Raw genomic sequence first — 12,599 nt, forward strand, 5'->3', positions numbered from 1 at the left:
GTGCAAGGACTGACGACTGCGGAGTTTGGAATTGCGCTGGACACACCCCCTAGATGACCGCTTGTGCCGCGATCAGCGGCCCAAGACGGTGCACCCCCTCCATGTCTTCATCAGAAACCTTTCTGAGGTAATGATTGGCAAAAACCGAGTCAGAACGCCAGTAACAACCTCGTAATATTCTGTGAACAGAGATATTCGAGTGTAGGGCAAATGTTGCCGCTAGCGCCCTGATCTCGTGCGGGTTTGACCCCGCTACCGGTAACCCCCGAGACCGGTACGCCAGATTGATGACAGAACGAAGCCACAACGCAATCGAGTTGCGAGGTATGTCAACCGTGCGATTAGGGTTACACGATATGAACAGACGGTCACGCCCTTGTCTACGTTCATTCGAAGCCTTAAGATAATACTTAAGGGCCCTAACCGGACACAGCGCTCTGTCCTCAGTATCAGCAGGATGTAAGATTTCTTTGAGGGATCTTACAGTGAATTCTCTCTCCGTTTGCCCGACTCTCTGATTCTTGGCGACGAAGCCCATGAGCAGGCCCAGGCGGACCGCTCCTTCGTCACCCCTATCGAATCGTACCTTGGCGACATCGAGTGCATGAATTTCGGATACACGTGCCGCCGTGGCAAAGGAGAGGAGAAATGCTGTTTTCCAAGTCACATGCCGGAACGAAGCACTATGCAAGGGTTCATACGGAGCTTCCGTAAGTGATTGCAACACTAGGGAAAGATCCCAGGCCGGTGCCCGAAGGCGGCCCTTCTTAAGATCGTGCTGTTTGAAACCCTTGATAATACCCCGTATCACCGGCTCTATGGAGAGACTGGTACCCATAGCAACGTCCCGTACCGTAGCAACGGACGAAACATAGTTGGCAATGGAACCCCCGGAGAGTTTCCGGGTCTCTCGCAAGTGAGACATGAAACGAGCAATATCCTGCACAGATACCTTATCTGGCGAATGAATGTGATGTTTACAACACCACTTCGTGAAAATAACCCAACGTGCATTATACACCTTCTGGGTAGAATCACGATGCATACTAACGTATGCCCGAGACGCCCGGCGAGAAAAACCTTTACTCCTCAGACGCTCGGTGACAACATCCACGCGTGCAGATTGAACTGCCCTGCGTTTGGATGAAGCTGACGGGTGTGAGGGTGGATCAAGAGATCCGGTCTCACAGGCAGTGGAAGTGGCGACTGCGTGACCTGGGTCAGCAAGTCGGGGTACCACGATCTGTTCGGCCACATGGGCGCGATCAGTAACATTCGACAGCGAACTCCTCGAAGCCGGCTTAGAATGTGTGGTATCAACGCTGTCGGCGGGTAAGCATAAGCGTCCAAGCCCGTCCAGTCTAACGCGAGAGCATCGTGATCGATGGCCCTCGGGTCCGGGACTGGTGATACAAACAACGGGAGTTGATTGTTGAACCGTGTTGCGAACAGGTCGACCATCGGACGACCCAAACGTTCGCACAGCCACTGAAACACTACTGGGTTCAGCATCCACTCTGTGGGGCTCGGATCCTGAGGCCTCGATAGAGCATCGGCCAGTACGTTCCGCACACCTGGGATGTGACGGGCGCGTATCTGGCACGGGACACTGTCCACCAGAGCGTAAAACTCGAACGTGAGATCGAGTAGCGAGTGACTGTGGGTTCCCCCCAGTTTGTTCACATAGGACACTACCGTCGTGTTGTCGGTCGCCAGCATGAGCCGGGCGTCGACGAGACGATGCTTCCAGTGATTGACTGCGTTGATCACTGCCTTGAACTCGAGACAATTGATGTGAAGACCTAGTTCGTCTACGCACCACAGCCCCGAGCTCACCTCCCCCTCTAGATGGGCGCCCCAGCCCACTAGAGAGGCGTCTGTATACAGGTTCAACGTGGCCCGGTAGGGCCGCATAGAGACTCCTGATAAGACATTGTAAGGGAGCGTCCACCACTCCAGATGCGGTCGGAGCCGATCCGGGAGGGCGACGGTCGCACTGTTCACCTCCGTTGCTAACAACTGGATTAAAAACCGTTGCAGCGGGCGGAGTTGGAGACGACCCCGTTCGGTGCAGTCCTGGGCTGATACAAGTAGCCATAACAGCTGTTCCCAAAAGTGAACAGTCTGTTGCACCGCTAAGACTTTGGCAATCATCGCCTGAATTTTGTGCCACCGGTCTGGGGGGACAAATAGGCGATGGGACACCGTGTTGAACCGACCTCCGATGAACTGCAAGTTCTGAGAAGGGGTTAACTCGCTCTTGGGGAGATTGACAATCCACCCCAATTGCTCCAAGAGCCGACGTGCGAAAACGAGATGGCGTGACAGGGTGTCCGTCATTCGATTTGCTACTAGCGAGTCGTCCAGGTACGCGAAGTACCGGACACCCCTCCGGTGGAGGAACCCCACTATGGGGGTGGTTAACCGGGTGAACAGCCAGGGAGCGGATGAAAGACCGAATGGGAGTACAACCCACTCGTAGTGCCTGCCTTGAAAGACAAACCTGAGATACTTGTGATGATCCGAGTGAATCGGAACATGCAGATAAGCATCCTTCAGGTCGATCGAAGCTAGCCAGTCGGCCGGCATGATCAGTGCTTTCAGGTCCGTCAAGCTCAACATTCTGAACTTGGGCGGCTTGCGCAGGTAGAACTCGTTGAACGATTTCAAGTTGTGAATCATTCTGAGTTCGGCACTGTCCTTCTTGGGAACGAGAAATATCCTGGAGTAAAACCCCGGTGTTATTTCTGGTAGAGCTAACTCCCGAACTGCCCTCTTCTCCACCAACCTGCCGATGGCATCGGCGAGGAAGGGAAGATCGGTTTCCGAATAGAAACATGCCGACGGGGCAACGGTGAGCGGCGGATTCGCTTTGAGATCGAGCCGATAGCCGTACCGAATCGTGTTGACCACCCACGGGTCGTCGAACACTTGTTCCCAATTCTCCCAATAAGTCTGGAGTCTGGCTCCCACTGGGGACAGAGAGGGGGGCCGGACGGGCTGCGGCAGGCGCAACTGTCCAGGGCCAAGTGACTCGGGTTCGCCTACGGGCCAACCGAAGTTGGCGCTGTCGGCATACGAACCCCTCCAATGAGAGTCACCTGGAGGGGCCCTTGCCGTCCTTAGACGACTTGGGCTTCCCCCAGTTCCCCTTCTTCCCGCGAAAGGGCTGCTGAGAACCCTTACCGGAGCCCTCAGAGCGGGGCTTCTTCCCGGAGGAAGAAGGACCCGACCCCTTAGGCCTGCCGGACGCAGCATCCTGGGGCGCGCTCCGCTTCGGAGCGGCACCCAGGCGCCTATGCAAGGACCCCACAAGATCCAGTGTGTGCCGAGAGGCATCGGCAGACACAGCGGCCTGTTGTTCCTTCAGAACCCCAGGGATCTTGTTATTAAACAGGGTCCGAGCAGACCAAGGCTGCGAAAGGAGCACCTCCTGATTGGCAGCGTCCAACCCTGAAGCAGCCAGATACGACTGGCGCCGAAGAAAATGGCACGTGCCGGAAACAAAGGCCGAAGCCCCGGCAACGTACTCCAGGGAAGCATTCAAACCGAGCAAGCAGTTGTAAATGCGCTGGTCTCGGTCCGTAGGAGAACCTTCGACCAGACTGGCCGCTGCAGCCAGGTATGTGTCTCCGTGAGACAATGCCAGCATGGAGTGTCGAGCGAGGGTGTCCAGCTGTTGCAAGGTACCTTGTGGTACCGTGGCAACCGGTGGGGCACGGACCCCCAAACGCTCCACATGGGCTTCCGCAGAAGGACCAGCCTCGGGAAAGGCAAGGTCATGTACTGGGAAAGACCCTTTTCTCCACGACGGGGGAGGTAACGGGAGACCCCGACCGGAGGCAGCCGTGAAGGCCTTCTCCAAAGAAGGCTTAATCCCGCGCAGCAAGGTTGATGCCGGGAAAGCCTTGTCGGACGTCTCGTCGTATACCTCGGAGGAACCCACGGAACCGTGGATTCCCCGCGGTATCGGCAGGGGCTTTGGCATGTCCTCGAAGAGGTCATACACCATGGCCACGCGGTCCTTAACCGATAGCGGAAGCAACGGTTCGGGGGAAGGACCGGTAACCACGGCAGCCGCCGCCGTACCGGTGGACCCCGCGTCCGAACCCGCGGCCACCGAAGAGGCCGGGGACGGAACAGCCAGCGGCCTATCTTGCGATAAGGCCGCCAGCTTGGAGTCCACAAGTTTCGACAACAATGCGGCGACGGAATCCCCAGACAGCCCGAGGGCCGCAAGGGGATCCGCCGCAGCCGAGGAGGTGGTACCCGCACGGGGACCCCGACCGGACGAACCAGCCACCACAGGGGTGGAGACGGACTGTACGTACAGCCGGTACCGCTCAAACTCCGCAGGCCCCAGACCTTCGCACAGGGTGCACCGGGTGTCCCCGCAAGGAACCCTGCACCGCGGGCAACGATCGTGGGGATCCCGGGACGACAAAAACTTTCTGCACACCCCACAACTCCGAGGAGCAGGGGTAGAGGGGGTGGATACTGGGGACATATCCATGTCAGACATTGATTGTTTGCTATAAACAAAGAACAAAACATGGTTACAACGCACGCACCACAATGATTCACAAACGAGCATTTTCACAAGAAAATAAACGAGCAATGTGAACATATAACATACACATATAACTTTTATTAAAGAAATAAGTTATGTTAACCCCCAAAACATACAAGAACAGGGGAAACGTAAAACACAACGTGCATACGCGAACCCCGCAAGTATATAGAAAAAAAGGGCGGGAAAAAATTTCCGTTTGGCGGGAAAATTATAACCAAGCGTAGCTACCGCAACGCCCCATAAAAGCACAGTTTATTAGAGAATAAACTATAATAAATATCACCAAATCTTCAGGAACGCTTCAGCAGGAGAAAAAACACGTCTTGCTTAGCAGACGAAAGAGACAAGAGTGAAGGGTGTCACGTGGCAGCTAGGTGGCTACGCACGTGCTGCATGAGGTAATTGAGATCTCTGTGGTAGATTTCGCTATAGCAGCAGTTGTGGGAGACAACAGCCTCGGTATAACAGTGGTAACGTATTACTTAATGTAATTTGTAGCCACTATGCCGCTTAATCATTAGGGGTGAACCGATACAGCAAGGTCACAATACGATATGATATGTATCGCGATAGGCATATTTACGCCAAATCGCGTGGAAACATCTTGACTATAAATATTTCTGAGCAGGTTCAAAAGGAAAAGATAGCTGTAGATACTTGTTCGTTCGTTTTAGTTGACTTGATAACTAAAATGTGAAAGAAAGTTTTTTTGATAGCATTATATACTGAGTTTGGCCTATTGTTGGCCCGAAACTATAAATACTTATCAGCTTACCATGTCTGAAGACATTGACAAACTCGCCGAGATGGAAGAGGCCCACTTCTTGCAGCTGTTGCCTGTCTTCATCTGTTGCTGCAGCACTAGAACAGAGACCATCCACATGCTACAATAAGTAGTTCTCAAAGGGTATGTCTGTTAGTCTAGCTGTAGTTCAACCAGCAATATTCCAAAGGCCAGTAAATATTCAAGTCTGGACCAGCCAAACCAGAGATTGATATTATGCAAAACTATCCACATCATCGGTTACCAAGTCACTGATTTTTGTTTGTTGTTTAACGCCGCACTCAGCAATATTCAAGCTATATACGGCGGTAAATAATCGAGTCTGGACCAGACAATCCAGTGATTGAGGTCATGAGCATCGATCTATGCAGTTGGGCTACGATGACATGCAATCAAGCACAGCAGCAAGCCTGGCCACCCGATCCACCTTAATGACCAACATAGCTGGGGACCCAATTCCAACCCCGGGATCCCTACTGGATGGATGCCTGTCAATGTCATGTCACAGGATGCTGTTACCATGGGAACAATTTCCATAGGCAACAAGACAAGTTCATGGTGAATGTAGGAGTCCACAGTCAGCTATCTCTCACCTATCCTTCTGACATGTGAATATGTTGAACGAGTTCTCCGCTCCCAGGAAGTTGTCGTCATCCAACACTTCTACAGCCGTCATCCAGCTTGGGTTGCAATCTCGGGCAATCTGGAAAGTAAAGTCCAAACTTTGCCACACAACTAACAGGTCTGAAATCATTGAAACCTATTTGAGAAACAAAGACGAGTGGAAGCTGTTTATCGTACAATAAAACACTGTAGGGAATATGAACAACGGGCGCGAGTAATTTTTCTCATATGAGATGTGAGATATGAGAGTGGGGTTAAGTTTGGTACTTCCCAGATATTCTCACAATTTTCACGTCAATTATCACCCAATGCTGATCCTCTCATATCTTTCCCCCGTTTGAATGCGATTGCTTGCCCAATGCGTTTATCTACAGTGCCAAGCTGCATCTACGGGGAACAACCCACAAGACACCCCCATTCTAAAAAATAACGTTGTCCAATTTACGACGTCAGCAAGTTGTGAACACATCTTCGAATCTCCAGAAATGAAGCATGATAGCACAATGTTTTATCATGAAACAGTTTTCTTATATTAAACATGAGCAAGTCATTGGCCGGAAATGATTTTCAGAGATGTAGATATAAATGGTACCAACATATGGTGAAAAATACATATTGGGATATAGACTTGTTCGTACTCATATTTTCATTCAAAGTGGCAAACGTTTCAGGCTTTTCACCAGGGGTCCGGAAACCGTCATATGCGCCGGACATGTCCGATTGGGAATCTCAAATGTCCGGTCTAAAATATTGCTTACCTGACATTTAAATTTTTCTGTCCGGACATTCTTAAATTTTGACCGGACTTGATCAACAGTTAGGACTGAGCAATTTCTGTCTGCAGTTGTAAAACAAAGCAGATTATCTACACTGACAAGCTTTGTTTGTTTTGATTGCTGTAAATACATCGTACCTAGAATGATAGTCCAATCGGTCAATCACTGTAATAGGCAATAAACTGAGTTGACACTGATTAATCGAGGATTTATTACTGAGAACATCTTGTTGATTTGAGTAAAATGTGTTTACAACTGTACATAAATACCTTGCATCATCGATGTACCTCATTATCCTCACAATGCTACGATACGTAACCTCAGTCAAGAAGCGAAAGCGTGACGACAGCCAGTCGACCGATGCAGATCAGTCGAGCGGATCTGCCAAACCCTCAAAGTCTGAATGATCATTTTGTAAGTCGTGGCTAACGACTTTCACTTGGTTGACATACAACGAGGATTTGCAGATTTTATTGTTTTCAGTAGCTAGTCGTATACTGAATCTTGATTGACCGCCATTTTGCTTTCTCGGACGATTGATATCAAATTTTTTTATGGTCAATAATTAAGTACAGATGAAAAGGTATTCAAATAACTACAGCTATCAACGATAGTTTAGGATTTATGATTATATTATCTGTCTTGTTTTTAAATAATCTTTAGTTTAAAAAAAACACTTTTCCCGTGAGGTCACGTGATAACCAAATATGGGATAATAGTCTCGATCCAAATGTTACAACGCGTACACTTGAGCAGACTCATGAATATTAATTAGACCGTTCACAACGTTGACAGATCGTTATTATAACAGAAACAAACGTATGTTTTCCATATATATCTAAAATGATATTATTTGTTATTAATTGTCCGGTGAATTAAACAATTTAAATTGAAACAATTCATAATTCATCATATTATGAATACGTAACAACTTGTAATTTGTGTGTAAAAAGTCGTACTAAAACACGCTGTTTGAAGGGGGCGTGGCATAAATGTAAATGTCCGATTGGGATTTTAAATTTTCCGGACCCCTGCTTTTCACTCAGTTTTGTGATATATTTGATCATGTCAGAAGTCCAAAACTTGATACACTTGGTGGACTTGAGTCCCACATACCTCTTCAAAGGTTCCCTCCAGGGGCTTGTATGCCAGCAATGTGATCGACCTCATGAGGTCGCCCACCAACACAAAGTCCCCCTTGGTCTTGAGATACAGGGCAATGATGTTGTTGAAATGACTACACTCAAGGCGGAGTTCCTTCTCGGCCGTCCACTCAAATAACCGGACCTGCAACCACAGCATGTAGTAGTCTAACGACTTGATATCTCAGGTAGGGGAAAGTCGAAGGTTAACCTGATCACTTCACACAGTGCAATGTCCCCTCAAGGGAACAAAATCTGTGTAGTGACCATATGTGAGATACCATACAGGGAGGCAGGGTGGGGACACAAGAAATCTACTTCCTAATATTCCACCAGGGATAATTCTAGGATGGGGCTGTGTGCTTTTAGCCCCTAAATTTAAAAAAACCCACCTCATTTTCAAATACAAAGGGGCATTTTAACCTTGTGCTGTATTGGCAAGAATGGGTCTACCTCTGGATATTTGAAATGTCAGAAAATGTTTACAAACCTGTAGAGGTTATGAATACTCTGATGAAATCCTCCTTGGGGTACTTATTGCATTTTCCTTGCTCAAGAAAATCTATGTGACATAGTTGTAACCATTTTCCTTAATAAAAAATGTTACCACATCAAAAACTTCGTAGATTTTCTTAAGCAAGGAAAATGCAATAAATGCCCCAAGGAGGATTTTATCTGAAAGAGAATCCTAGAGTGAACCCTGTCCCACCTTTGTGGTCTACTCACCGTGCTGTTGATACTGGCCAGCAACTTGCCATTAAACTCCACCAGTGTGTAGGCGGCTCCCTTGATTTCCTTCTCTGCCACCTGCGTCAGCTTGGCATCCTTGAAATGGAAGATGAGGATGCGCCCCTGTTTGGGCTCCGCCTCATCCGGGTAGACCAGAGCTGTGCCTACGATGTAGTACGTGCTGGCGTCCTCTCCTAGCTTGGCTGAGATCAGACTTGTTGCACATTCATTAGTCATTAACTGGTGCGCAAACAGGACTGAAAAGTAAAATAATATCAATCATTATGAATGCATACACTGGACATTTTCATGTCATGACTACAGTCTTGAGTTATGAAATCCGATAGAGCACACTAAGGCTGGGACGAGTCCAAATTTACTACCGAGTACCCACTGTAGGTCTCAAGAGATGTTTTAATAGGAACATATTTAGATACACTTAAAAACGATGTGGTCATGCATACACTGAAGTTGACTGAAGCATTATCATTATTTAAACATATGAAAGTCAGAAGGAATGGGTGCATTGTCAGAAAGGAATGCGAACATTAGTGACTTGTACTGTAACCATGGAGTTTCAGATAATTTTTGTCTTTAGACATAATATCACATGATTAACCATGGGTCTGGGTAATCCTGTGGGTACCCAGGTCCTTCTCAATACCCAACCGACCCGAGTACCCGAGTTATCCATCCTAGCCCTAGCACACAGCTTTCAATATAATTGCTTTCCGTCAATGTTATCAACTAACCCACCCTCAAATGTATGCTGATCGATCACCAACAGAGAATGAATCTCCACTTCATCCCCGTATGTATGTTCTGACGTTGAGGTGGACGATCCAGTCATGAGTTTGGCGTTGGAGCTGACGCTGACGTTGTTGGCGTGGGTGCTGGCGCTGACCCGGGTGGCTCGGGTCCCCTGGTTGTCCTGGATGTCGGTACGGAATGAGATGATGCCAAACGTCTCCGAGGATTCTTGATAAGCTATACGTCTGAAACAAGATGGAACCAGTGATATAGGAGACAAACCTACTGTGTTTTGAAATTTGATGTCTTCCCACTGTAGAGTAGATACATATTATTCTAATTTGGAGCCATTTTTTATGAATCGATATGTAGGCTATCGCTGTATTCATACGCAAGCTTTTTGTGTGAAAAGGTTTAATATATTTGAAAGGGGTTTCCGTAACAAAAAGGAAACCTCTTTTTAACCAATCATAATCAAGCATTCATCAATGTCATGGTAGAATCAGTACTAAATCATGTAACCCATTTGATTCAGAAGGGTTAACATCAGATGATGTACTGGTGTGTGCAGTATAATAAAATGGAGACTAGATTACGAACACAGACTGAGATGCTGTTGGTAGAGCTGATGAGGCTTACCTTGGAGACTCTCCGAGGGGGATGGTTCGGATGTGAAGTTTCTGGATTTCATCAATGGTGCCAATAATCAGAGAACTATCGCTGGCGAGAGCCAAACTGTCAGACAAAAAAGACATTGGCGTAACAATAATTAGTTTGTGAGTTAGATTTCTCAAGTAAACTAGTTGAATGATCTTCATACAATGACAGACTGTACTGGGAAACACACCTAGATATTTGGTGTAGCAGGGGATTAATTTGAACAGTAAATACAGTGCCCTGATTAACATGACTGATCATAACTGTTAGCGACTTAGCAAGCTTGTTTGTTTTTTGTTTAACGCCGCACTCAGCAATATTCCACCTATATGGCGTCGGTCTGTAACTAATCGAGTCTGGACCAGAAAATCCATTGATTGATATCATAAGCATTGATCCAAGCAACTGGGATACGATGATGTGCATCAACCAAATCAGCCAGCCTGACCACCCGATCCCATTAGTTGCCTCTCACAGAAAGCATGGGTTGCTGAAGACCTTTTCTCTGTGATGGCATGTCATTGTTCATGAAATCAATGCTTGACTGTAATGACTAGTAGACAAGGTAGGTTTACAGACCTGTCCCGATAACCATCGGAGTTAAGTGGACACATATGGTTGACTTCTCGGAGATTGACATTGGAGAAAACAAGCTTGTGATTGGAGGAGTAGATGACCGTGGGCCTGTCGGAACAGGCGAAGATGTTGGTGGTCGAGAGAGACTTGAAGGTGCGCAGGACTGTGGGTTGTGTCCCCAGGGTCACCTTCTTCTTTTCATTCAGAATACCTGCATAGGAAAATAACATCACCCAACATGTTTAAGGACATAGGGGGGTCCAGAGGGGGATGCTGGGGTTCCGGACACCCTCCTTTTGAAAACCAAATGTAGTATGTTGAAGGCAGTAAAATTTGTGAGTGAGATAAAATTTAACGTCGCATCAGCATTATTTCAGCCATGCAGTAAAATTATGAAAGAGGATTTTGATATTTTGGACCCCTCCCTTTTAGAAATGCAGGATGTGTCCTTGAAGGTTGTCCACTAGTTCGTTTACAAAATATCAAACCTTTTCTAAGGATATTTATTTCTAAAGAAGGTTTCTAACATAAGATTTTCAATGCCTTTACATCTTTCCCTCAAACTCTAATGTTAAGCAGTGCCGTAGGCAACCGGGGGTTTGATGCCCCCTTGGATGTTTTTATAGAAAACAGTTTTATTTGAATAATGAAAAAACAAATTTGGGACAAGTGATACTTGTACAAATATTCCCCCTCCCAGTCAAAAATAAGTTAACTACGGCCTTGTTAAGCAACATGCCATTGAGGACTTCACTTCAGATAAATGCGGGACAAAAGTGGCACAAAAAGTATTTTGAAAGCTTCAGTGCTGACAATTCAAGGATCAGAATTGGCTGAGCCTTGGAGTCAAACCTACAAACAGTAGATCCTGGCACAACTAAGGGAAGTAACTTAAACACAGAACTGTTGTGCCTCCCTCCTTCAGACTGACACTGTGGGTGGCATCCTAAATCCCGAAGCCTTGCTACTTGGAATGATTTGTTTGTGTACCTTTTGTCTGTTCGCTGACGCTGAGATTGAAGTAGAACAGAGACCCATCTCCCAGAGCACACAGTAGATAGTGGATGCCTTCAAACGTCGTCAGCAGGATGGACCGGGGGATGATCTCTGCAAACAGTACATCAGCGTAAGAAATGGTGACATGCTATCTGCTGAGTAGCCCTTCACTAATAGAGTGAATCCATTCACCCGGTGAATGCTTATAGCTTTTCACTACCTATCTATGGTTCAGTATAAGCTACATAAAGCCTCCAAACATGTATTTTTATGGGTAAAATTATTATTTATACTTATCCTGTCTCATACTCATTGCTTATCTCTACTCATTTCTGAAAAGTAGTGGAAACTTCAAGAACAGCGTTCCCAGTGGACAAAGAAAACATGTCACCCCAATGCACCCTTGTATCTCACCTCCACCCAGCATCTCCACATGCAGACTATCGAAGTTGGGGAGTTTGAGGACACGGACAGAGATGTCTGTCCACAGCCCCACAGCACACAGCTCCGCCTCATCCTGGCCCGTCTTGGTGAGACTGATGTCGACACAAGCCACCTCATGCTCCATAGTGGCGTGGCTGCACACACAAAAAACAATATCATCACTTCTTCAAGGGATGGTACAGTCCTCTCATAGAATCATTGCTCACCAGTGTTTGAATAAGTTTAAAACCCAACAAGACAGTCGGGCAGGTGACCCATAACTGTTGCCTGCCCTTCTTCAAAGTTATGTGCCAGCATTCCAACATTATTAATATTAAAAAATTGCAAAAATTAAGAGACATTTAGCGTCTTCCTTTAGTTGAAATAATGCAAACAATTACTTGGGAATCTACAACTAGTTGTGAGTCAGTATTTCAAGAATATTTCGTAAGTATTTCAACAGTATTTCATAATAATTTCCACAGTATTTCATAAGTAATCAACATTTTTTCGTACAGCAATGAGTGAGTCAGTATTTCGTAAGTTTTTCAACAGGTAATCTACAGTAT

General features: G+C 46.9%; 2 protein-coding genes across 3 annotated transcripts in view; both read right to left on the bottom strand.

The window, feature by feature from the left end:
* Positions 1-12,599, bottom strand: part of LOC139462203 (DNA damage-binding protein 1-like) — a 39,299-nt gene that overhangs the window by 11,343 nt on the left and 15,357 nt on the right. For both annotated transcript variants that reach the window (XM_071243780.1, XM_071243778.1), the window contains exons 15-23: positions 12,022-12,185; positions 11,602-11,718; positions 10,615-10,822; positions 10,018-10,113; positions 9,385-9,623; positions 8,626-8,885; positions 7,874-8,044; positions 5,951-6,060; positions 5,349-5,434 (exon numbers count right to left, since the gene is read on the bottom strand). In XM_071243780.1, the coding sequence (XP_071099881.1) occupies positions 5,349-5,434; positions 5,951-6,060; positions 7,874-8,044; positions 8,626-8,885; positions 9,385-9,623; positions 10,018-10,113; positions 10,615-10,822; positions 11,602-11,718; positions 12,022-12,185 (1,451 nt within the window). The remainder of the gene's footprint in view (positions 1-5,348; positions 5,435-5,950; positions 6,061-7,873; positions 8,045-8,625; positions 8,886-9,384; positions 9,624-10,017; positions 10,114-10,614; positions 10,823-11,601; positions 11,719-12,021; positions 12,186-12,599) is intronic.
* LOC139461756 (uncharacterized) lies at positions 2,851-4,707 on the bottom strand. The gene has a single exon (XM_071243214.1). It carries the CDS (start codon positions 4,625-4,627, stop codon positions 3,098-3,100), a length of 1,530 nt encoding a protein of 509 aa, XP_071099315.1. The 5' UTR covers positions 4,628-4,707; the 3' UTR covers positions 2,851-3,097.

Source organism: Haliotis cracherodii, unplaced genomic scaffold, assembly GCF_022045235.1.
Source record: "Haliotis cracherodii isolate W230 unplaced genomic scaffold, xgHalCrac1.p SCAF_15, whole genome shotgun sequence".
NCBI classification, from domain to species: domain Eukaryota; kingdom Metazoa; phylum Mollusca; class Gastropoda; order Lepetellida; family Haliotidae; genus Haliotis; species Haliotis cracherodii.